At 41.3% G+C, this 27361-nt stretch overlaps 1 protein-coding gene across 2 annotated transcripts in view; it reads right to left on the bottom strand.

Annotated features, from left to right (window-relative positions):
- ssbp4 (single stranded DNA binding protein 4) overlaps positions 1 to 27361 on the bottom strand; it is a 127895-nt gene that overhangs the window by 88294 nt on the left and 12240 nt on the right. For both annotated transcript variants that reach the window (XM_061737673.1, XM_061737672.1), the window contains exons 2-4: positions 21952 to 22024; positions 14522 to 14583; positions 918 to 1002 (exon numbers count right to left, since the gene is read on the bottom strand). In XM_061737673.1, the coding sequence (XP_061593657.1) occupies positions 918 to 1002; positions 14522 to 14583; positions 21952 to 22024 (220 nt within the window). The remainder of the gene's footprint in view (positions 1 to 917; positions 1003 to 14521; positions 14584 to 21951; positions 22025 to 27361) is intronic.

Raw genomic sequence — 27361 nt, 5'->3', positions numbered from 1 at the left:
CAGTCTGAATGAAGTGCGTGAGGTAAGAATAGCGCTTCTAATCCATTTCAGATGTACCTTCGGCCTCAGTGGAACTATAATCTCAGTGGCTGAAGCAGTTTGTCCAATCAGCATCTGCACATCCATGTAATCCTTCATCAAATCTGCACCAGGCAGCAGAGGGAAAATATTTTTTGCAGTGGGGGAAAAGTTCCAGGTTAGAGGAAGAAAAGAGCTGCAAATCATATCGAAATATTGAATTAAAGCTCTCCAAGAACACCAAGTGTTTGTGAGTGAATGTGTGCATCAATAGATAGACTGACTCCTCTGAAGGAGATGAGAGGGTCAAACGGGCTCCTGACCCCGACCTCCGGTCATGGAGTCCAGCCCCCGGACCCACAACACCAGCAGTCTGACCCGATCTGAAACGCGCCCCCGTCTGTATATTTATTGTGCGTGAATGTGTGTGTAATGTGCTCGTGTGATCGGCCAGCTGCTTTGTGAGATTTGACCTTTACGGAAGCCACGAGCGGTCCAATAAGTAGCAGCCAGTACGCGACCTTTCACCTCGGGTAAAAGAGAGCGGCTGGGACCGAATGGGGTCAGCGTGTCAGTGCAGCCAAACAGCTGAGCTACGCCGACACGCTGTTGGAGATGATACGTGATCACTAATAAACTATATCTGCAGTAGTGTGTGTTGAATGTTGTGGAATGCCGTGTCAGACGAGCAGCGCCCGGTCCGGTCCGTCCAAACCAGCAGCAGGCAGACCGCATAAAACACAAAGACATGTCCAAACAACAGCCGGCAGCATTGTCATAAACATATTCACTTTTTTCTCATCCTCGCTCTGCGCATGATCATTTGTGCACAAGCATTTGTACATGGCGGATGTGTGTACGCGTGTGTCTCTGCGAGAAGACCGGTCGAGTTCACTCACATAGTCATGGAAAGCCTTGGCCTCGCTGGAATGTTCGCATGTCTCCCGCCGGTCCGGGGCGGCGCAGTACAGATCCCAGAATACACTGTGCACACAAGACAAGACAGAAACACCGATTAGACAGTTCACGCAGTCGTCCAGAGACACACAGTGTCATGTGTTTGATGTCTATGTTGTTCTTGTACCGTAGATAGAGTTAGTCCAAAAATTAAATGAACAATGAACAAAGCAGAAATATAACAAACCTACTCATCATTTGAATGTCGCAAGGAGTACAAGACAAGCGATTTGGTAAATGTTTCTAACTTAATTTTGGAAATTAACGATGGAAAAGTAAACTCGAGTTTGCAAATATAAACCAATGTGAATAGTCTTCATAAGCTCTACTGATAACAGCATTTAAGAACCGCTGAGTCCGACCCTGACGCAGCCGGGATCCCGAATGCCTCTGACGCTACTACAGAAAGTTTATGAGTCAATGAAGAAACATGAAGAACTTTTACAAAGTGATTTTGGAATAACGAAGGCTTTGGAGGGTCCAAAAACTTATTTTGGGTGACTATCCCATTGTTCTACCATTTTGCTATAAAATAAGTGACACGAATTTATCAATCGATGAATGTGAACAGTAACATCAAAGCATGTGAGGATTAGGGCTGGGGATCGATTCAAATGTCAAGAATCAATTAAGATTCAGAATCGATTATCACCATTTGATTCGATCCGATTCGATATTGATTTGGGTTAGTGTTGCCTGGATTATATGACTGTAAAATAACTATTGAAATAATAATTTCAAAATAATTATTGTGAAATAACTAAGAAATAAATAACTCAAATAGGCATTTCAATATCCATTTAAAGTGCAAAAAAAGAAAGAAATTGCAACAGCTCAAGCAGTAAACTAATTATTCTGTCACCAGACACACAGCTGGACTTGAAGCACCCGGCATTTTTCAGGTATTTCATGACAAACCGTGTCCGATAACAGAGAAACCAAACAAGCTATAGTAAATATAGATAATATGAACTTCATTGAACTAATATAACATTTAGAAATTTAAGCTGAAATGTCCAGCATTTTCTCTAAAGAAAAGTTCATTTAGTTCAGGAGTTTTCAAAACTACTGGGACTACTGGGATTAAGGTTCACCAGGCAAAAATGTAATGATGAAAAAAAAAAAAAAATTATCAAAAAAAAGAAAAAAGAATCAATCTTTAGACATACAAATTGATTTTTAGGAATTAATATGAGAATCGATTTAGAATCAGAAAAACGATTTTTTTCAACACAGGCCTAGTGGGATACCTGTCCACATGTTCTATTTCTTTGATTAGACTCATAAACAAACTGCATCACATCTGACTGAAGCTCAAAACTCACAAAATGTTTCATTTCAAAAGCTCCGGGCACGAGTGCTGACTCCAACATTTCTTTCAGGATGATGCGTCACCTAAACAAGCAGCATCTTGATTAAGTCACAACTGTTTAGCTTTTTCTTTTTTTTTTTTTTACTTCTTATGGAGCAGGAAAGTTTGGACAATGCTTGAATGTATCTAATGATGTAATCTGTAGAATTTCTCTGACAAGCAGATCTTCCATGAAGTGCTATCCTGACGTCATCCACTCATTTTTAGTTTGCTTGTCTTAACAGTTTGCAAAGAACTGAAAGCCAGGTGCACATTTCAGTGAACACACATGGAAAGTTTAAATGTTAGTAGAAACAGCAGGATACCACGGCACAGTTTTCCTTTAGGAAAACACACAAACGTCCAGCGAGCCCCCAGTGGAAGACCTCCACGTGCTCCTCTCCGCCCGTCCTGCTGACCTGCAGGTTACCAACCCTTCAGCTCTGATTATCGTACATACTGCTCAATCAGCCGTACTCATATAATTTAACCGGAGCAGTCCCACTCCTCCAGGGCAGCAGGGGCCACCAGGTCCCACTCCAAATGAGCCCTTAATTACTGCACTGAAATTAAGTACTTGCCAAGCCAGCCTACATAAAGCAGTCGTCCTTCCCCTCGATATTGATTACATGGACAGTGTCCTGAAGGAACTCTTGAGAGGAAATTCTTGCTGTCATTTAGAGAAGCGGATAAACTGTTGCATGCATTAATTGTGCTGATGTTGGGAACAGCGATGACACTCGCTACAACAAAGAAATTACTAATGGATCACCCAGAACTGTCAGAGAGTTGCTCTGAAGTCATTTCTCATTTCACAAATGCCTTTGTTTATCATCTATTTTATAATCACTGTGAAACACTGCTAAGCAAGCACTTATCTACACATTCCTTTAATGTCTGTTTTTGTTATTTGAGGGCATCAAGGAAAAAAAGGCGCCACAAAAAGGTGTCCTAAAAATAAAAAGAACAATAAACATTACATTTCAACCCTGCGGCACATTGTAGCAACTTCTTAAAGAATATGAGCTAAAATAGAAATGTGTTATTAAAGTATTTAAAGATTAAAAGACGGAGTTGGTGCCCTGAGGGGCTCGGCAAACACCGGGGTCCTTTCTACACAAGGAGGCTGCTGAGAAACTGGGAGGGAACTGTGCAAAAGCTGGCGGTGAACACATGGTGTGTGTTGTGCTGCCCTTCTGTCACTTGACAATAAAGCCAGTGTACATTATCATATCTATCGGTCGGTGTTAAAGAGATTGCTGCTCCGTCAGAGACGGGCCGTGGTGAGAAGGCGCGACCATCGCAAATCCAATCAGCTCTCAGGGAAATGAAATGCGACGCGGGTTCCCGTGCGTTACAGAAAAGACACGACCAGGTGCGGGCGCACGGGCGGGGGGTAAGGTGATCTAACATTTCCTGGCCTGCAGAGTCAGAAACATATTGCGATTTGAACAGCTGACCCGCGTGTGTCTGAGCCATGCAAAGAAATGTCATTGTCTATATGCATAATCTTAAGGCAGCATCACTGCCGGACGAGTCTAAATGCAGAAATCCAGACTTTTATTATTCTGAAATTAAATGTTGGGGGGGTTGTGGGGTGGGTAGCCGTGTGTAGGAGGCAGATGTTGGGATGAGAAGTAAAAAAAACTGGAAGGGAGGTAAAGCGGAAAGCAATATGGCAATGGATAACAGCTAGATAATGAGTAATTAGATAACAATTTACTGTTTTGCATGAGTGAATGAAGGTAAAGTTGAGCTGGGACCATGGTTAAATCTGATTTGACAATGGCAGCAATCTTTAGAGAGAAAACCCATGTAATGGTTGTTGTCACATCCTTTTCAGAGACGCTAATCTTCCCAGAAATTATCTGGAAGTCAACATTCACAGTTAATTAGCACCAGCAATCAACAAGAAATCCTGCACTCTGCACACTCTTATAAAAGCAAAATTTTTATCCAATTATCTAATCATTTCAATCTAATCATCTCTCCGCGGGACGCCTTTATACGATCTTATGAGGAGTGACTGCTGTTGCAGCCGCACGGTTGTGCGCTGTGTGTGTAAAGTTTAACTGTGCTCGCTAGGAAGGGTCACGGGAGAAATTTACATTTTAAATTAATGTCATGGAAAACATTTTTCTTTTTGTATTTATTTTGTATTCAAGGATGCAAAATATGACCTAGCATGGTCAGTGACCACATCCACAAACATCCACTTTGTATCCAGAGAAGAAGTGGCTACAGTCCAGTCGTTCAGAAGAAAATTGTACAGTTTTAATATCATTGTAATCAATTTCAGCAATCAACTGTGTACTGGTGAAGCCAGTGGTTACACTGGGGGGTTTTATTAGAATGAGAAAAGTAAATACAGACGAACATGCATGGTAATCCTGATGGTCAGTCAGCAGAGAGATGTAGAAGTTAAGACAAAGGTGGAGACAGACGGAGATAAGGAGGGAGGCAGCATGCAAGAGAATGAACAAGAGGGTCTAAAAAAATTGAAGATAAAACAAAATACAGAGCCATGCTCCAATAATCAGAATAGGCTCATATTAAATGGATAAAATGTTGCAGCCAAAGACAGGAGGTGGTAAAGTCCAGCCTTCTCTGTTGACTTTCTTACTTTGACTAAAGTAGCAGAAACTTTTCTGGTGGTTTCAACATGTTCAACAAGAGCAGGAAGCAACAGCAATACAGAGACATGAAAATCTGGAAGACTGCCATACGACAGTGTCTAAAAAACAGAAAGCATTTGGCCTTTTGGAAAGATTGACAGTTTTGAAGAACGAAAAATAAAAGCTCTTTGATTCGTGGTCTGCTGAAATTTCAGACAACCAAAGATCATACAGGAAAGTACTTTGGCAAAGTTTACTCACATATAGATCCACAAGAGGTAGAGCTGGAGCTTTGGTCATTAGGATTCAAACTAAAAAGGTCTCACTTCAAACCAGTGTTTTTTAAGCGGCCCCACAAATAATTTCTGTTCATAAAATGATTCCTAAAATGACAGAACATGTGATCAATCGACTGGTAACGGAAATTGAGGCAACACAGCTTAATTCCTACAAACGTTTAAAGTTTCTAACACCATAAGATGCTGGATTTAACTGTATTAATAACAATGTAAGCAATAAATCTAATCCATTATCTATGTTGGATCAACCCTGATGTTATTTCTTTTTTTTTTTTTTTAAAGATTACAAAATAGGATGTAATGAATCAGGAGGGACTTGCAGCTTCCATTAAAATGAACCAAAATCCATTTCTTCTCATCCAGACTTAAACGTTTCAAACAAAATCAGTATTAACAAGTGTCATAAAACCATTAAGCTACCTTAAACTCCAAGATGCATCCCGATTGAGACTATATTTATGCAATCACATAACAATCACACAAAATGTAAGTATACAACTGTTAATTGTGTGATTTTCTGTTCCTGGGAAAAAGCCTAAAGTTTGCTGGTTATTTAGTTGAACTGCTATAGTGACAATATGAAACTATCTACTTTGTGTTCGGGCAATATTGGCCATGTTTCTGATTTCATTAACTTTTTGGAAATAATATAACCACATATAAAGAACTTCACTGGCCACCTGTTGACCCTGATCTGATATCTGCAAGTTCAGTGAACCGAACTAATCAGCCAATTATTGAGACTCAATAAGAAATAAAACACACTCTTGCTATTTTTAGCTCAGGTTGCCTCTACATGGATGTTAAGATTGCTTGGTCACTCTCTCGTCTCCTCTTTTCTCATTACTTTGTTGAGTTTCTTAGTCTCCTCGGCCCTGATGTCCACAGTAGTTGTGTGAGTTAGTTTCATTGTGTATTTCTGAAATAGGGCCATAAAGCGACATGCACTTGTTGCAAGAAATTTCCAGGACTGGAGGCTGAAGTTACTTTGACTCACTTTTACCAAATGCAGGTACTGTACATGTGACGACAATTGTTTCTAATTTCTGCACCGATACATACGAGTCCATCAATCCATAAATATCTACTTATTTGGGTTCAAGTTGAAGGGGCAGCAGCCTTTGCAAAGAGGTCAAGACCTCCACCTCCCCAGCTACCTCCTGCTACGGGACAACCTGACCAGCACCAACACCAGTGGACCCTGGATCTCCATTAACGCCTCCTCCTGGTGGCACATAAAGATGAGCTGGCTCACCAAACCAAACCTCTTCCACCCCGTGGAGAGAAGTTCTTTTGAGAAATAATATGAAAACTATCAGTGAAAACGGGCAGCCCTCACAGAATCCAACTGGCCCCAGAAGGAAACTAACTTGTGGACTAACCTCTTGCACCATCTCCATACAGAATGTTACTCATGGCTGAAAGCCTTAAAAGTCCTTAAAGCACAAGTGGTTCAGTTTTTGAAAACTTCATGCCCCCTCTAAGACTTGAGCGAAGAGCTAGTTCAGATTCCATTGCCAGGGCAGAACCTGCATGGTTCTTCCTGAATCTGAGGTCCAACTATCTCCTGGACTCTGCTATCCAGCGTCCCTGCAATAGATCTTACCACAGAGGCCCAAGTGCCACTGGGGTGTGATACAGGCAGCAGCCAAAGGCGAGGACCTTGACGGTCCAACCTTCGGTTACTGCAACTGGCTCCACTTAAGGTAGAATTTGTAATTAGAAGCAGAGATCTTTCTCATCAGAAATTGTTGTGCAGTAATCGCACATTTGGTCAAAATGAGTGAAGACACACAACAGGTGTCAGACAGAATTGAGACAGGAGAATTGATGCTATGAGTTCTTAGTGTCAGAAATTCAGCACAACAAACCAGAGTTCATACCAAGACACAGAACCACCAAGTCAACCAGTTTCTTTACAATGAACACAATTATACATTCTCGTGGGGAAATTACAGTTAAATTAACATTAAAACATAAATGTCCAGAGAAGATTAAAGATAAACACCCAGAAAGGTAAACAACATCTTTTTAGCCAGTTAATATTAAACTTCTCCCTAGCTAGCTGCTAGCAGGTTTATAATCAGTGGTGTAGTCCAGGGTATATGCTGATATATGGTAGGGATGGGCGGTATGGACTAAAAAAATGATCACGATAATTTCTGGCATTTATCCCGATAACGATAAAAATGACGATAAAAAAATACCAATTTAACTCCACCTCTGTAACTATAAATCTATCTCGCTCTCAGATCCGCCATGTTTGTTACACAAAAACGTCATCAACGGGAATTTATACTTCTTTCTTTCTTTCTTTCTTTCTTCCTTCCTGCTTGCTTCCTTCCTTCCTTCCTTCCTTCCTCAATCTTTTTTCCTTCTTTCCTTCCTTCCTGCTTGCTTCCTTCCTTCCTTCCTTCCTTCCTTCCTTCCTTCCTTCCTTCCTTCCTTCCTTCCTTCCTTCCTTCCTTCCTTCCTTCCTTCCTTCCTTCCTTCCTTCCTCTATCTCTTCCTTCCATAAATCAGCTTTACACAAAAACGTCATCAACGGGAATTTATCGTTTTTACCGCGAGATGACAAATTCTTACCATGGGGAATTTTTTTGACGGTTTATCGTGAACAGTAAAATATCACCCATTCCTAATATATGGAGTATACGCCATTATTTTTCAGTCAGTATTGGGTATCTCACCCTTCAATCCCTTCTGATGCGTATCATTCAGTGGTTAGTGCAGGCTAAATTGCCCAATTTTCTATTATAGGATGGTGAGGGCATGACCCACCCTACGCTGCCTCTAATTGGCTAGTACTTGTTTCCTTCATTGGTTAAATTGGTTAAGTTTAGTCATGGCGACTGATGACCCAATCTGAGGCAGTATAGCCTGGGAAAACAAATATTGTTTCAGTCTATGCACTTTTGAGTTTATCCAATTGTTTTTTTCTGACCGAAAGACCATGGTTGCTTTTAGTGATGCACCGATTGTTCGGTAACCGAAATTGTTCGGCCGAAAATGGCAAAAAAACACTTTCGGTGTTCGGTGGAATAAGTGGGGGAAAAAAACGAACAATTAATAACGGCGTTGTAAAATAAGGAAATAGACTGGCCGCTCCGTCCCGTAACGTTGCGCACTACATAAATCGTTGGCCAACCAAAAAGTAACCACATAAGAATTTTACCTAACATTCACCAGGAGGTGGAACCAAAACAACATAATGCTGGGAAATTAAAATGTTTTCATTTTTTTATGTTCAATAAATATTTTCTACCTTGTAATTTTGTAAAAGATTTTTTTCTTTGAAAAGCATGCCTAAATCAAATGTATTTGATTTATGCAATGGTGAAAAAATTGGCAAAATAAATGAAAAACTGCTGAAGAACCATGTTCGGTATTGTTCGGTATTCGGCCAAGTGTTTATTATTATTTTCGGTTTCGGTTTCGGTTTCGGCCACAAATTTTCATTTCGGTGCATCACTAGTTGCTTTACATTGAATGTGTTTCATAGTCTTGCAATAGGCCACCCTTTATAGGACCAGTAATATCTGCAAACTGCTCCTGGTGTAGGAGTTATAAAAGTGGCAGACTCTGGTGTACTCTGCTGCAAACCAGCTGTTCCAACATACAATTCACAAAAGAAACTACTAGCCTATACAGACTACTACAGAATAGTTGCCCAATTTCCATGTCTGGATGGAGTAAGGAATAATGAATAGTTCACTCAAAATGCATAATGATGTAGTTGTCTCTCACCAGTCTGTGGGGCAGGATTGGGTCAGTAATTTCATAATTTCATAATCCTTATTCCCTGAGGTCAAGCAGCAGAAATTATGTGACAATGTGCAAATACCACTGGCCCATTTTTGGTAAACTAAAAAGAGTAGTCTTACATGTCATTGTTTATAAAACAGGCACTTATCCTTTTCTGTGTGGGCTATATAAAAAAAGGCAATGAATAAAGCGTATACCCACATTTCCAGGAACCTCTACACCACCGTTGATAATCATGTTGGATGTTACTTGATTCAGGCAGATGTTGCTCCTGAAAGAGTTAACAACCACCAGTGAACTCGTAATCTAAACAAGTTAAAGTTAGCCGAAGCAAGCTGTCAACTGTAACATTGTAATGTTAAGTTAAAGTTAGCTAAAGTTCGTTGTCAGCAACCTTATAAGTGGCTGTTGCAAAAACCTTAAAGCCATTTTTCATCTATCTTTCATCAATCTAAGTATTAGATTTTGGAAACTTGCTTTTTAAGTCACATTTCCATCAGTTTCATTAACTTAAAAGCGCCTCTGAGGGGTTATATGAGGCGACAGATAACCAAGGCCATGTTTACACGTAGCCGGGTATTTACAAAAACGGATATTTTCCCCTCTACGTTTTCAAAAATATCCTTGTTTACACGGACCCGCATGAAAACGCTGTTAACGTCATGCCAGCCAATCAGAATCCTGGATAAAACATCAACAAATGACACGTGTAACTTCCAGTTAAGGCTGATTTGTGGTTCCGCATTACACCAACGCAGAGCCTACGGCGTAGGGTACGCGGCGACGCACACCGTACGGCGCGCATCGCCGCGTACCCTACGCCGTAGGCTCTGCGTCGATTTAACGCTGGACCATAAATCAGGCTTTACTTCCAAGACGGAACGAGAGTCTTTCGTTTGGAGTGACAGAGAAGTGGAGTTACTTTTAAGTGTGACTTTAGAATATAAAACAGGTAAAATACAAGAAAATATTGACGGTGGCCAAACTAATTGTAAAAACAGGTCGCACTCATGACGCTGCTGGTGACGTTTCTGTCGCATAATGTGACGTAAATCTCCGTTTTCCTCCGTTTTCTCTGTTTAGACGCAAACGTGAAAACTGAGTTTTTAAAAAATCTCCACTTTGGCCGGAGTTTTCAGAAATTATCGTTTTTGGTGACTTTGAGCTCCGTTTTCGTGTAAACGAACGGCCAAAACGCATGAAAACGCCTCCGTTTTTGCTCCGTGTAAACGGGGCCTAACACATCTGGCGTCACCTGAGATGAGCACGTTTGACTCCTGTTCTCCTTGTCTTAACTTGGTCATGTTCTGGGTCTCTGGAAAGCACCTAGAGACAACTTCTGTTGTAATAGACGCTATATAAATAAAACTGAATTGAAGATTGAATTGAAATGACATCAGCGTTTGACATTTGTACTAAGTCCTGTCATTGCAGGGTTTTCTTCTTTCTTTTTCCCTCTCATTTTCCTAAACTTGTCTGGTTAGGAAAGCTTGGGGAAACAGCATGGTTTGGCATTAGATGCACAGCTTACACAACCTGAAAGTTTCTCCTGATCTTTCACAATGTCACCTGGTGCCAGACCCACCGGGCTGAGGTATGCGCACGTGCAATGCAATTTTGGTTTCCCAATACATAACCACATATTTTCCTGCAGACTAGAATCTAAGCAGCGTTCCAGGTGGATACTGCGGCCAGAACAACAATGTTTCTGTGCTGTATTGGATTTTCTTTAGATTACTGTCAGTGCTGATCCATCTCTAACATGGATTTACAACCATGAGGCAGATGTTAATTCAAACTCTGCTAATTGGCAAAGAGGTGAAGATGGAGTTTAATACTTGTGTTTATTAAAAACAGTGCAGACGTGTGAAAGAAGAGGACATCTACTCTCTGCACTCTCCAGTCTTGACAAGCAAGAATTTCAGCTGGAGGCTAACACACAGATGATCCCTCTACATGCTGTTGTTGTTGTGTTGTTGCGTGCGTGCATGCGCGTGTGCGTGCGTGCATGCGTGTGTGTGTGCGTGCGTGTGTGTGTGTAAGTGCGTGTGGAGGTGCTGAGGATTCAGCAGTCATCCAGTGAAAACTGGTTAAAGCAATCGATTAGGGGATAAGAAGGAGACAACTTCCAGTGGCCAATATGACACAATCAACACCTGCAGCCCTCACAGAGCCTTTTCTTTATCCCTCCACGCATAACAACAGATGTGGACGAGTGACCCCCGCCACCAGCCGTCCCTCCCCTTCCCCCTCTAGCAGTCTTATTCTAAAGTCCCCCCCACCCACCTATGCTGTCCTACAGGAAACAGCCACAGAGGCCAAACCCCAGTGAGGTAGTGAGGAGGAGACGGCGGGGGTGGGGCTGGGGTGATGGTAGGGTCGGGGTCTTAGATTTGGCTGTTTAACACAAAAGAGGCTGGAATGCAAAGAGTTAATCCATTTGGGGGTCTCTCTTCCGCAAACAAAGGGACGGGCCTTCAGACAAAGGTTGAGGGAGGGGGAGCTGTGGGTGAGGGATGAGGGAGGTTGGTGGCTTTTATGCCATCTGGAGCTTTTGTTTTGGGGGTGGAGGCTGAAGGTTGGAGGGGGGTGGGGGGGTAGCTGGGTGGCATAGGAGTGGACAGGGGGCTTCACCACCCCCACCCTCCTCGTCCCGCTGACCCCACCCACCCCAGAGAGCGTCTGCGTCCACGTGCTGCGGGGCCCAGACAGACGCCCCTCAGCTAGGTCATCCTACACCGGAGCTCCGCCCTCCCCAGCCGAGATAATCGTCAAGCCTATTCTCCGACTGCACCCAGGGCAAACACGCAATGTCATCTCCCACACCACGGAAATAATCGATGCAGCCAGAACACACACCTAGTTTCCCTCTCTTGCTTCCAGCTTTCCCACACAAGCGCTGCCTGGGCCGCTCTCCCTAAGCACCGCTGTTGGTTCCTGCAGAGGCGAGAGCAAACTCACACTGCAACTGTATGTTTGCGCATGCCACTCTGTCAGTATAACTGGTAGCTGTCCAATAGTGACTTGTCAGGTTGAAAGAAGCCAGGCTCTTTAAAAACCATTATGAAGCGTGTCAACAGGCTGCACGATCACAGCACACACAGGAGCCAGAGAGGATGAATGAATGAAGCTGCATGTCCGGGTTTATTACACACGGCCAGCCGGGGGGGCTTTGGAGATGAGCAGGATAGCATGAATGACAAACAAAGCAGGCCCTGTCAAACCTCTTATCCCCTCTCTTTGCCTCTTGTGCTGCCTTGCCGAGGATTCAACCTCCCTGTCTCGTTGCCTGCTGGATTCTTTGTCTCTTTTTTCTGTCCTGCCCATTACCCTCTCTTTTTGCTTTCAAGTTTTCCATCTGTTAGTCTGACCAGCTTAAAGTGGAAATCCAACATTTACGTATCCCAATTAGTTCCAGTTCAGACATGGGGTGAGAACTGTCCTCTGTCAGGCTCAAAATCCCACTGACCTTGTTCTCCAAAGCAGAGAGAAAACACAACCCTCTATTTATCTAGCATTTTGAGGATCTGACAGATTTGTTTGAAGAGGCTGAAAGACCAGAAGCCACAACAGGGGCGCGTTCTATTAAAATGAGCTTCAGGTTAAACTACTTTAAGTCTTTAAATCTTGACGATAGAGCGGAGGTTTGCAGACCATGACTTTCACCTCTGGGCCAGAGAGTTGAAGTGGAGGTGAAACAGAAGAGAGTTGTGGTGAGAGACAGATGCATGCCAGCCCTCTAAAAGCAAGAACAAGTTTTTGTAGCTTTGCCTGTTGATACGGCCTCACAGTAATGTTCAGCAGCAATAACAGAGGCTTTGACACACAGTCCATGATAAACATAAGGCTTCTTTAAAACCTGTTAGACCTCAACAACCATGATTTACAAAACGAAACACACTTCTACGCACATTCAAGCCATTCAGCCATTAAGTAGCTAAAAATCCAGTTTGAAATCATGCAAATGTGATGTTTCTTTTAAGAGAGTTTTATGCATTCGTACAAACTGCATGGCAGCATGGCAGAAGCCATAACAACTAAAACCCACATGCTGGGTGTCAGGTACAGGTTGCACCAACAATCCGGTATTCACACCCACTTCACGCCACGATAGTCCAGCTGGGAAGAGGTGATAGAGGATCCTGGTGATGTACCTCTCTTTCCAGTTGTCTTTACTCATCCCTTTTCTCACGCCACCATTATCTGTGATGTCGAGAGCAAAACCCACTGCCCTAGACAGGTCGTGTGTGCTATGCCTGTATTTAAATCGAATTGGATCTCTCCACAGCTGCAAAGGGGTTCGTTTTGCTGTAAAACATGATGACGCGTTGTATTTGCACCACTATGTACCTAGGTACCTATTTTCGGTACCTAGGATGCGCAAAGTGCTGCCTGTGATTGGCTGTAATGTTACACGTGCGTTGGTTGTGTTTATGCCCACAGACAGGGTTCACGTGTAAGTTGCATTGTCGGCGAGGCCATTAAACATGCTGCCTATTGATGACCCTAGTGGCAATGCAATATTTGCACAAAGATCATAATTGCCAAGGCTGGAAACACAACCAATTTAATGAAACGTTTGATACATTTACGGGCGGAAAGTTGGTCCGTGTTTGAATCCAAGAAGACCAAACTTCGTCCATCTTCCTCTGAGCATGCAGCGTTACCGAGCGAGAGCAGCCTCTCAAAATCTCAGAATCCGTCCCGCTCCCTGCCGTATCATCCAGTACAGAGGATGACAAAGTGTCTGGGATTTCAACTGCTCCCAGACAGCTCTACGTTTATCAACAGTCAGTCAACTTGTTATGCCGGTGCACTGAGTTTAACGTTACTGCAACCTAAGGCAATCCAAGTTTATTTATATAGGACATTTCAGCAACAAGGCAATTCAAGGTGCTTTACATAATAAATATATGAAAAGTGAATAGGAAAAAAAGCAAAAAACTTAAGAGGGGAATCATCTTGAGTCTGTTGAAGTGCAGTAATACTCATTAGTGTTTTTACGTCCAAATGCAAATGAAAATAGTTCCCAGGTTGAATAATTCAGGAAATGTGAAACTGAACTTGAGAACTACTAAGAACTTAAGCTTTCTCCAGTGTTATAATAGTTACCTCTAATAGCTAATGTGGTGCATTTCTTCATGCAAGTTTGTCAAAATACAAAGCTGCAACCTTTAGAGTTGGCTGTGTCAAGAATTGTTCAGTTGGAAACCACTATGATAAAAACCTCCTGATTTCTACTTCAGTTAGACAGTGAATGCCTTAGTGACAGGTTTAAAAAACAAAACAAAAACCCAGCTCAGACAGCAGACCAGAGGGAGTACCTCACTTGTCAATCAGAAGGACAGCAGGAAATGATGCTTTTAAAAGTTCTGCAATTTCTGTCCTCATCCAGTCTGTACACATTCATGCATCCCTTTAAGTGTGTCTCTGGACTATAAATGTGAGCTGTTGAGCAAAAACATGTGTGTGGCCAAGAAAAGGGAAGGAGACAGAGGGCATCATTGGATACGTACCACCACCATGAATGTAAAAATCCTGGAGGTTCCCCAAGTGTGATGTTCTTCTCCCATCGAATCTGCGAGAGATGAGGAGATGAGGAAGAAGGTCGAGGGGGTGAGGACAGAGGAGGAGGACAGAGAAAAATTAGACACTGCGGCATGATTTATGCATAATGTATCCATTATGTTTAACGGTCCACTCAGCTTTGCAGTGACAGAGTGACTGTAAAGTTGAGGGGACTCCAGCAAAGAATAAGGCAGTGAAGTAGCACGCTGATCTGCAGTGCAGAGCAGAGTTTGCGGATAAGAAATTGTGACTGTCTTGAAACACCAGTCCTCTCTGCTGCCCTCACAAACCAACAGAGCTCCTGCCAGTGTCTGGACGCCGAGATAAGATCCAGTGAGCGATAGTGGACCAACTTCCTGCTTTACACACTCCCAATGACATGACTTTACACACATAAACACACACACACTCATGCTCAGATTCAGGCAATACATACAGACTCAGACTGTGTGAGAACAGCAAGACAGGAGCAAGATTTCTCAATGTTTCCCTCTCTCTCTCTCTCTCTCTCTCTTTATATATATATATATACACACACATAAACATACAGATACAAGCCCTGGGTTTCTATTAAAGTGTCAATTGTACAGATTTCCCCAGTGACACTTGTAATGATGTGATGTGCTGTGTGCTTGTTGTGGGTCTGTGGATTTAATGCTGCTAAAGAGCTGAGTGCTGCACTGTGTAGAAGAATACTGAGCGACGACGTGCTCTCGGAAACAGGAGTGTATTGCGGTATTGTGCGTATAGTTTAAATGTGAAAGCGTGTGTGCATCTTGCTCTGGGAGCATCGGAGGCCAATTAAGGGCAGGAGAGTCCAGGTGATAGCGCTCTGGTTAGATGAGCAGGTGTGTGATTGTGCAGCCTCACTTTAACTGCAGCACAGAAGTCCTTGATCCACAGAGACATGCATGTGCACGAAGACGACTCCAACAAGCAGCTCGCAGTTTTTCATTTGTATTGATAGTATAATATGTAGCTGAGTTTGAAATGTTGATTTTAGTTCAGTTCTTTTGTTTATCCCCCCTTTTAAACCAGAAAAAGTTATGTTTAAACAGCACTGCATTTCCTTCCTAGTTTTTGTTTTTGAAATCTTGCAGCGTTTGATTTGTTTTTGTTTTTCCTAATGAGGTAAAGATGTTTTCTGCTGTTGCTTCTGTTTCATGTGCTTTTGTCATAACTGGAAGCTCTGCATGCAGTTTTCTTGCCCACTGCAGTGACAAGAAAGGAGCAGATTAAAAAAGAATAACACAAAGATAAAAGTAAGAAAAAAGCCGATAATCAAAGTGCAAAATAACAAAGATGTCGTTACCGCATGTATGGTAACCGTAAAACTACTTCTTTGAGATATTAAATAGTTTCTGTTTGCTTTCTTCATTCAAATAGTTCAAGTCTTTAAAACTAAGTGACATAAATGAGAAAAAAGGTTAAGCTGCTGTCTGCATGCATCAACTCACACTGGAAAAGACATCTAAATAAAAATGCGGTTGACATAAAAAAAATTAGTAAAGAACTTTGCATTTCAGGTTCAACATTTGTGACAGCTGGCATCAAACTAATTCAGGCGCCTCATAGTGCATGACATGTTTATCGCGTTTGTGTACATGTTAGCTAAAGTCTTATCCGTATTTGTGAGTTTCCGGTTGCCTGCGGCACCAAACCTCACCTTTCCAGCAACTCAGCAATAAAGCTTAAATCTCTGGGAGGAGATTTCCCCATGAGGCTTGAAATCATGGAGGCTCGCTGCAGCCCCGCCACCTAATCTCACGCCACGCCCCCCCCCCCCCCCCCCCATCCCAGCTTCATATTCTAGACGCCTGCTCCTGGTCCAGCCGCCCTGCCCGTCCCGCTCCCTGCCTGCCCTCAATGAGCTCTAGACCAGTGTCTCCCGACCTGGGGTCCGGGCCCCCCTGGGGGGGCGCCAGAGATCTCTGGGGGGGCGCGAAACCTTTTCTGCTTTGAAATTATGCAGTTGTAAAAATTACATTCATAAGTCATTCATAAGACATTGTTAGGAATAATTTATGAATGTCTTGAATATTTTCTTGTGTTTTTTATACACTGGTGACAAACACAGGAAATGATTTAATTCCATATTATTATATCATTACTCAACATTTAATCTACTCTGACAGGTTGTTAAAGGAAAAATGTTAAAAAATGGTGGTCTCATATTAAAAGAGACATTTTTCAGAAATATTTTTATGTCCTTTTATGTCCTTTTGTGCGTATTTTATACATTGGTGACATTGGAGAAAAAAAAGTCTACAGAGTAAACCAAAGAGAAATGATTCAAAAAAACATAATTAATGTTAATTTTTTTCAATTAAAGACTATTTTGGTGTTAGTACGTACGGGTCGGGGGGCCTGGCTGGTCTTAGACACAAGTAGGGGGGGGACAAGGAAAAAAGGTTGGGAACCACTGCTCTAGGTGACTGGAGTCTGGACTGTTGGGTCATCATTTGAATCCTCTACGTTCAAAATTATATTTCAACTATGAAAATCACTGCTGATGTCGTAATGATTCTTTAAACGCTGATTTTGTTACCCAGGCCCGTTTACACATCGTGTTTAAGCCTTTTTTTAAGACATCATTTACAATTCTGGGAAGTCTACATACCCTGTTACCCTGCTTTGTTAATGAGAACCACTTTATAAATGATGTCTTAGGAAGTCTAACTGCAGTTAACGCGCAGCTTTTACAGAAATACAAGATGCAAGCAAAAAAAAAAAGGTGCCACTTAGACAATGATGAATATAAATTTGTCCAAAGGAGCCAATCAAGCTCCTGCCCTGATCAAAGTGTGCAGGTGAGATTTGTGCCAACGGTGATAATCCTTTTTGCAGATTTTAATTTCAAAAAGTTAATAAGAGGAGAATATGTGAATACAAAAGGCTGAGGAAGGCAGGCATCTCTTAATGGCCATCTTTTAATGTAGCTCATTTTAGTCACAGCCTTTAATTGAGCCGATTTCAGCTAAATTTGTTTGAAAATCTGCTCCAAATGAACTTTGTGTGTCTAAAACAAGCAGCCTTATCAGTGTGGCTGCAATGCAACAACTAATTTAGATTTTCTGTTCACACCTTTTAGATCATGGATGTTTCAAGTAAATAGTTGCATACAATTTTTTTAAATAGTGCACTCCTGATGTGTGGAGTAGGGGCTCTGTCATTCCTCTAATTCTCTCCCAGCTCTCTAATTCATTTAGACAGTTGTCTGGAGTCATTAATGTGACATGACTGGGTGAAAACAAAAGTCTAGGATGTAACTCTTGATCAAGAAACTATCCCAACGTTCTGTTTCTAAAGTTTAGTTAACTGTAGACAAATTTTGTTTCCAGCCTCTGACTCCAACGTCATATCAGATGAAACAAGACACTAATCAACCATGTTCATCTGTCGTTTGTCACTTCACCAGCGCTTGGTGAAACCATCTACAGAATACTGCTTTTTCAAATTATCTTTGTTCCTACAACTGTTGAAGAAATATTTATATTCTTAACTTAACCTGAAACTGGCAAAACATCAATGTAAAATAGTTTAATGCGAGTAAATCCTACTCATGTAACAGTGTATTAAAGTTTTGACTGTTTTCATTTCAATTCAATTAAAAAAAAAGTCTGTCTTGTCATCTAACTTTCAGCAGTTAATATTATATCAAGTCCTGGATGTCAGGGCTGAACATTTACTAAAATCTGCTGGGAGAGTAAAGCTTTATCTTTATCTAACTCTGATTCATCTGAACACAACACATTTTCACTCTAATCATCCATGTCCGGCCTCTGAGCCCAAAGATCTTGGTGCCTGCTCTGGAGAAGTTTAAAATGAGGCTTCTTTGGGCGTTTGTAGATTGGATCCTGCTATTATCGCTGGATGAACAAGTGTTTAACGCGCGTTGGGTACTATAAGCGCAAGGCTTGTTATTTGACACCCTGTGTCTGAAGGTGAGTTGAGAGGGCAGGGAAGGTGAGTCAGGAGGCTTTAACCGCGTAACAAAACGTAACCTGTGTAGGAGGTAGGGCTGGGCGATATGGACCAAAAGTCATATCTCGATATTTTCTAGCTAAATGGCGATACTCGATATATATCAATTTTTTCTGTGCCATAATTGGGGTTTCCCCCAAAGCATTATAGCATAGCATCTCTGTTAGCTTCATTTTTTTCTGAGGCAAACCCTTAAAAAAACAGTCAGTTTTAATACAATGTCGTGCCAAATGTCACACAGGTTCCTTTATTAACAGAGGTCTGCACAATATCAAAATGTATAAAACAAATGAAATAAAAATAAACTGCCTGCATATATAGAATAAAAATGCTTCTTGAATAAAATAAAACAAATATCCCTTTCCTGCATAACAATTAAATTAAAATACACTGTGCAATTAATACAATGTAGACAGTAACAGGCAGACTTTTCCACTGAGGTTGACATTTGTGCAAATCTCAAATAAAACATTCAAGTCAATTTGTCACAAAATAAGCTATATCAAAATCATAAAAAAAATATATATATATATTTACATTTTTTTTAAATCGATATAAACAATATTGTCTCGTACCATATCGCGTTTGAAAATATATCGATATATATTAAAATCTCGATATATCGCCCAGGCCTAGTAGGAGGGTAGAATTATCCCTCCATCAGCAGGATTTATTGCTGTCAGATGGGTGTGGAGGGTGGATGAAGCGTTTTTTGACCAGTGGTTGCTTCTTGCTGTTTGTGGCCACTTGTTCAAACAGTCATGCACCATCCTTTATGGTTCTGGACATACGCTGGTTTATGGCGGCCTCGGCTCCAAGGCTGAGTAGCTTGCAGATATCTAGTTACTCATCTTGCAAATATAGAACTTTCCTGTGACGTCCTGCTGCTGTTGTTACTCTTATCAGCTGTTTCCTTATTTTATAAAATAATAATAATACAATTAAAAAAAAGCTCTCCTGGTGGGTTGAACTCAGGTTACGTGATTGACAAACCCCTCCCACGACCCGCCACCCAGCGTTAGTTCTGTTTACATTAGACCTGACCCGCGGATAAGACTGCCCTTGGAGGCGAGTTAGCTCGACACGTCACCCCACATCGGTCAGTGTAAAAGGGACAGGCGACATGCTAGATCCACGCGTTAGACGCAGGGAATCCACCAACGTAAAAGGGGCTTTTTGTTTAACCCTGAACACTTGAGGCAGCATTTGTGAATGTAGCTCTGTACCGGAGTCCTTGTTATTCCCAGGCTAACACTTTATTTCCAAATATCTGTATGAAATATGCAACGTCCCCCATGCGTTCAAAGCAAGCAAATGCAGCTCAAGATGGAAGGCCGGATGGCTCCCACACCAACTCGTTGTTGAGGAGCAATAATAGTTACACTTGTAGCCTAGACACTTTCACTTACATAATAAAACAAGTTCAGTTTTCCAAAGAAAAAGCCTGAAAGCTATTTGGTTTTCCAGCTTACACAATCCACCGCACAAATCCACATTTTTTAACACTTTCCAGTGAAGATTATCCGAAAAACACCAGGAGGTGGATTTTTGCAACCATGTCAGAAGCAGTGTTGGGGTAGTTACTCAAAAAAAGTAATCCATTACATATTACTAGTTACTTTTTTAAAAAAAGTAATCACTTACACTACTTAGTTACTGGTTGCTGAAAGTAACTAGTTACATTACTAGTTACATTACTTTTGGATTACTCCGCAATATCACCTTAGCTGCAACATAACTCGATTGCCAATGAACAACATGTACAGGACTGTCTCAGAAAATTAGAATATTGTGATTTTCTGTAATGCAATTACAAAAACAAAAATGTCGTACATTCTGGATTCATTACAAATAAACTGAAATATTGCAAGCCTTTTATTATTTTAATATTGCTGATCATGGTTTACAGCTTAAGAAAACTCAAATATCCTATCTCAAAAAATTTGAATATTCTGGGAATCTTAATCTTAAAATGTAAGCCATAAAACAGCAATATTAAAATAATAAAAGGTTTGATTTTCTTTTCTGTTCTCCCGTTCTACATGTAGCTGAAAAGCTTAAAGTAACTAAAGTAACGTATTTTTTTTTGTATTATAGTAACTATAACGGGATTACCCGAATTACAACTGTAACGCGGTACATTACTGTGTTATTGGCGAATGTAATCTCGTTACAGTACACCCAACACTGGTCAGAAGTCAGGGAGGCCCCCATAGGAATAAATGGACATGCAGACATTATGCAAGTCTGCACAGAAGTAAATTGAAACGAGGCATAAATGAATGACGGTTTTTAACACAGTGCCATCTGAGAGGGAGGAGATCACTGGCGTCCTGTTTAAGGTTGCATCTGAGATTCCTCCAAATTCCTTGGAATTGTATAACGATATTGAACTCTGCAGAGTGAAAGATGAAAATCCCTCCCAATCGTTCTTTTACCGACGCTGGTATTAAATATTAAAACGATTTTCTCACACATTCGGAGATGAGCTCTTCTGCTCCTCTTTGCTCCTAAAAGACTCAGCCTTTCATAAATAATGATTTTGAACCAAATTACGATTACAATCACCTGTTGACATGACTTGTTTGAAATAATGTGTTTTTTAAACCTCTGTTTAACCTTTTACACCCGGCCTAATCCCGGGCTTATGTTCTCAAAGGACATGTGCACTCTGTACCGGGGACTCCACGGTATATTCATCAGCCTCATCCTTTTTACTGATTGAAATATGTTATAGGTTTACAGAGAAAAATACTACTTTGGTATGATATCCAGCTGTTGTGGGGTGGTATGAGGTGTACTATGTGGGGCTGACTAAAGCCAAGGGGCAGGAGGAGTGTTGACCTGGAGGAGGCCTGAACATGGGACCATTAGCAGGAAGGATGTCCATTAAGGAAAAGGATGCAACACATTAGAGACCTTACCTCCTCAACAGTTTGGGAGCATAGTATGAGGCTAATATATCTCGCAAATGCTTAGCTTTGCTGTGGCTTCAAATGCTTAAAGCACGTTTGGTTTAATTTAGCAGGTGCTGGCTTCACTTCTCAAATGTCATAACAGAACACAAACAACAACACATGCTCACAATATGTCAAAATGTGCTAATTAAACATTGTGTGACTGCAAATTAAAGCTAATAATGAAAGGTGGCTGATCACATTAAGTAGCCCAATGCCATGTTTTACAAAGTCCCAAATTTTTCTGTTTGTAAAAAGTCAAGTGTGGATTCATTAAATGTGAATGTGTTCACAGTTTCTTAGATGGAGGCTCATTAAAAGCTGCTTAAACCAACAACGACTTCGGATGGGAATTCCACTGTGGGTCATACAATAGAAGGGGAATCACACCGGCCCTTTTCGAACAGGAAGTCACGTAAAAAAGAAAAAACTCTTACCTCTGACAGGAAGGTCTGTGCTGATTTCTGTGCTCCAACGTGCAGCAAATACTCATACACATATAAAGCTAACCTGGAAGAGAGAAAAACAGAAGTCAGTTCCAAGGGTCTCAAGCTGTAAACCATCCAACTTCAAAAAACCAACATGAGACATGCCCGTCCTCTCGTCCTGCATCCCTGAATGAGTCACACTTGTGTCATGTCAAGTGGCCCATCCGACAGGAAGTTCAAAATCTGAGCACAATTGGCAGAAAATCCTGACGGTGCTTACGAGAGGGATAAACAAGGTTTTACAGTATGAAGATCATATAGACTGCGAAGGGGCTGTAAATATGTAATCTAAGGCTCTGCAGCTCTGAGCTTGAGAGCTTTGGTGGCACTCAGCCATATCCCTGTGGTTTTCAGATCTGCTGTTGGAGAGCAGAGATGGAAAACAGCGGTGTAGACACTGAGAAGGGACACGGACAGGGTGATGAGGAATATCCTCAAACATGAGAAGACATGGACTGTCTGGCATTGCCAAAAAGCTGACTGGGATAACGTTTTCAGACCCTATCTTTACTTCAGTTATAAAATTGTAAAAAAAAAAACAAAAACAAAAAAAAAAACCCCAAAAGATTAACTTTAATCAACTTCTGGCTACAGAAAATCGCTAACAATCTCACTGAAACATATCTCATGGTTTATCACCAGCTTTGGACAATCTGGAAATCAAAATTAAAATTTGATCTCCGCCTTGGTCACCCGCCAAACAGAGTTTTGGGGGGGGGGGGGGTGTTAGTAATATGTAGCAGGTGCACATTAATCCTGGAAATACAAACTTTTCACATTACAGGGAGGCATTTCAACTGGTTTTAGTGTCTTAAAAAAAATATAATCTGCGCACCTCTATATTTACCCTTGCTCCCTGACATGGTTGAACAGAGCGAAGCATTTCATCACTAACACAAGGTCCATCTAACCCTCCATTAGCTACACTCACTTATCCTTTAGAGGGTCTCGAGGAGCTCTAGCCGATCAGTGGGTGAGAAGTGAAACAAGCTGCCAGTCAATCACAGGCTTGACAGATAAAAGTCAAACTGATATTAATATACCCAGTCCAGGCCCAGTTCACACCTGCCATTAATGCATGTCTTAGATTAACTGATCAGAAATCATTAAGAATAGGCCTACGATGTAATAACATTTAGTGTGTCTTCATATATTAATCAGGACCAGAGGTGTCAAGTAACAAAGTACAAATACTTTATTACCTTACTTAAGTAGAAATTTGGGTTATCTATACTTCACTGGAGTAATTATTTTTCAGACGACTTTTTACTTTTACTCCTTACATTTTCACACAATTATCTGTACTTTTTACTCCTTACATTTTAAAAACAGCCTTGTTACTCTATTTCATTTCGGCCTTTAAAAAAAACTATCCAGTTAAATTGCTCCATCCGGATAGAGTGAATTTGGTTGTGGTTGTTTCAGATGTTCTTGTCCAGTTTTGTTCTTACATCCGTTCCCTCAGATTCCTGCAACTAAACTTGGATGTACATTCCAATAAAGGTTAGGATAAATGATAACATGCCTCTGAAGTTTGACTTTTTGCACCATTACAATACTTATAGGCAACTAGTCATCATATCTCCTGCTCTCTGAAACACATGTTAATGCTCAATAGTACACATATATGGTTCTTTAATATATTTGCATTATACTAAGATGCATTCATTTTCAATGGCTTTTGTCCTTAATGGCTTTTTTCCCCCTTACATTACTTTTACTTTTATACTTTAAGTAGTTTTGAAACCAGTAATTTTATACTTTTACTTGAGTAAAAAATTTGAGTTGATACTTCAACTTCTACAGGAGTATTTTTAAACTCTAGTATCTATACTTCTACCTGAGTAATGAATGTGAATACTTTTGACAACTCTGATCAGGACTGGAGCAAACTCTTAGACAGTGTAGTCCAAACCTGTAACAAAAGCAACTATAACAAGGAATAAGTCCACCTCTGGCCTTAAAAGACAGAAAAACAGAGACAGGTTACTGCGACCTGTTAGGTTTGGCCTGCAGGCGTTAGAAGATGAAGATGGCTAAGGCTGACTAGAGGAAACCAGCTGAACAGCCTCAAGCTCACTACTGGCTTGTAGTCGAGCAACTTACTCCTCAGGTCATTTCAGGACCGTTTCCATCTTCCCTAACTGGACAACTGGCCAACAACACCCAAGACAAGTGTTGATGCTGATGCAGACTCTCAGTCATCTAGGACGTGGTAACTCTAAGGCTTGAAACAAGGCAACTTGAGTTGTTAAAAGAACTTTTGTGGACTTGACAGGAAGAAAAACAAGTCCAGTTGCCTTGTTTAAAGCCTCTGAGAATTGTTGACACAATTGAAACAAGAACCAGGTCCGCGGGGACGCCGGGACGGCGGGACGCCGCTCGCAGGTGGGTTTGCCAGGCTGAGAGACAATGGGCCTCCAGGGAGCTCCTCCACTCCTCATTTCAACTCTGGCAGCACTTGTTTCACATGCTGTTTCAGTAGTGACATTTGAAATGAAGATGTTTAGACCAATTTGATCACAATAAACATCAAAATACTATTGGATAGTGTGAGCTAACCCAGCCAAACTAAAATAGTTAGTTTGGTAGCAACTGAACTCAGGCTAGTGAGGTCCAGCAGGCTTCCGATAGGGCTGGGCGATATGGACCAAAAGTCATATCTTTTCTAGCTGAATGGCGATACTCGATATATATCGATATTTTTTCTGTGCCATAATTGGGGTTTCCCCCAAAGCATTATAGCATAGCATCTCTGTTAGCTTCATTTTTTTCTGAGGCAAACCCTTAAAAAAACAGTCAGTTTTAATACAAAGCCTCGTGCCAAATGTCACACAGGTTCCTTTATTAACAGAGGTCTGCACAATATCAAAATGTATAAAACAAATGAAATACAAATAAACTGCCTGCATATATAGAATAAAAATGCTTCTTGAATAAAATAAAACAAATATCCCTTTCCTGCATAACAATTACATTAAAATACACTGTGCAATTAATACAATGTAGACAGTAACAGCAGACTTTTCCACTGAGGTTGACAGTTGTGCAAATAACAAAACATTTGTGCAAATCTCAAATAAAACATTCAAGTTAATTTGTCACAAAATAAGCTATATCAAAATCCTAATTTCTTTTTTTTTTTAAATCGATATAAAAGATATTGTCTCGTACCATATCGCGTTTGAAAATATATCGATATATATTAAAATCTTGATATATCGCCCAGCCCTACTTACGACCCAACATTACAAACCCGTAGGTGATTTTACAGTGACCACATCAAATCTATTACAGTATATACAGTCTGCAATCAAATGTTTGTTTGCTAAAACTTTTTCTGTCTTTTCAGTTTTTATGCTGTCTGGGTCATGATGAACGCTTCTTCAGTTAAAGGGAGGGTAAGCAATTCTAAGGGATTTCTAACACAAAACTCTTTCTGTAACATTAAGTGATTATCTCTTCACCATCCGCTAGCTGCTGAACCTCGTGGGCACACTGTAAAAAAAGACTTCATACCCAGCCCTGGACCATAAACTGGAAACAACACGTGCTTTATTTTGATGAAACCGCTTTATTATCCCTGGATGATGAATGTGTTTGACACGCACTTGCCAATGTAAATGCAAGGCATGTTATTGTGTCCCTGCCTGAAGATGGGAGGGGAGGGGAGATGACTCAAGAGGTTGTTATTGAGTGGTACTATGTAACATAAGACCCTGGAGTCTCGCTGGCTTCACCAACATCAGAAACTGGCTGGATGTAGGAGATCGTGCAGGTGGCAGATTCATGCTAAAAAAAGATTGGCGTAGCTTTTTCCCCCAAATCGTGTTGCACAAGTGTCTGCCACTCCTGTTGTTGTGTCCGTTGACTGCAACAAACTTCTTTCTGACGTTCTTCACTTTGTCAATGACCCGTATTTTCGTGTTTTGCAAAGTCTGTCATATTAGTGGTCAGTGCAGATTAAGGCCACGTTTACACGTAGCCGGGTATTTACAAAAACTGATATTTTCCCCTCTACGTTTTCAAAAATATCCTCGTTTACACGAACCTGCATGAAAACGCTGTTAAGGTGCTATGAGCAGCCAAACCTGCAGGGGGCAGTGTAACGAGAAGCGTAAAGTCATGCAAGCCAATCAGAATCCTGGAAAAAAAGCCTGAATAATATGGTTCTGCGTTAAATCGACGGCGTAGCCTACGTACGGTGCGGGTCGCCGCGTACCCTACGCCGTAGGCTCTGCGTTGGTGTAACGCGGAACCATAAATCAGCCTTGACTGCCAGTTACTTCCAAGACGGAACGAGAGTCTTTCGTTTGGAGTGACAGAGAAGTGGAGTTACTTTTAAGTGTGACTTTAGAATTTAAAACAGGTAAAATAAAAGAAAATATTGACAGTGGCCAAACTAATTGTAAACACAGGTTGCACAAAGGATGCTGGTGACGTTTCTGTTGCATAATGTGACGTTCTGAGCCTAAATCTCCGTTTTCCTCCGTTTTCCTCCGATTTCCTCCGATTTCCTCCGTTTTCCTCCGTTTTCCTCCGTTTACAAGCAAACGTGAAAACTGAGTTTTTGAAAATCTCCACTTTGGCCGGAGTTTTCAGAAATGATCGTTTTTGGGGGCTTTGAGCTCCGTTTTCGTGTAAACGAACGGCCAAAACGCATGAAAACGCCTCCGTTTTTGCTCCGTGTAAACGGGGCCTGAGGTTCTGTATTTATGGCGTTGACGGCTGAGGATGAGCAGTTTACGGACATTCTGGTCCAATTATCCCACCAACGACCCTCCAACCCCCATTCCCCTCTGTTTCCATTGGCCTTGACTGGACCCCGTCAGTTAATGTATCAAGGACATGCATAAAGGTATTCTCCAACGTAAGAGGAGCTACAGTGAGGGCAGACTCCAACAGCAGGAGGGTTTATGCTTGTGCTCAAGTACATGAAGGGAAGAAGCTTGGCTTGAGTTCCTGATGGGGTTTTCTCAGGGAAAAGTTTAGGGAAATTTTGTTGATATTTTGCTTGAATATAAACAAACCTCTTCCATAAATCCCTTACCCTCCCTTTAATTCATCCTCCACCAAGTAAGTATAGCCCTGTGCAGAACTCTGGCAAAGCAGACATTTCCTTGAATATAGAGAGAGTAAGATTTGATCATACGTGTTGACTCTAGATCAAAGTACTTTGATCTAAAGTCAAGATCAAGTACTTTTATCATACTTAGAACTGTCCATTAGTGAACACATCATACCAGATCCACACTAAGAAGGAAGGAACAGCACCAAAGAGCTGCTAGCTGACCTAACCTTTATTTGTTTAGACTGTGGAAGGAAATCAAAGATTCAGCACAGGCACAGGAGGAACATG

The sequence above is a fragment of the Cololabis saira genome, chromosome 13 (genome assembly GCF_033807715.1).
Source record: "Cololabis saira isolate AMF1-May2022 chromosome 13, fColSai1.1, whole genome shotgun sequence".
Taxonomy (NCBI): domain Eukaryota; kingdom Metazoa; phylum Chordata; class Actinopteri; order Beloniformes; family Belonidae; genus Cololabis; species Cololabis saira.
This window is presented reverse-complemented; position numbering and strand designations above follow the sequence as displayed.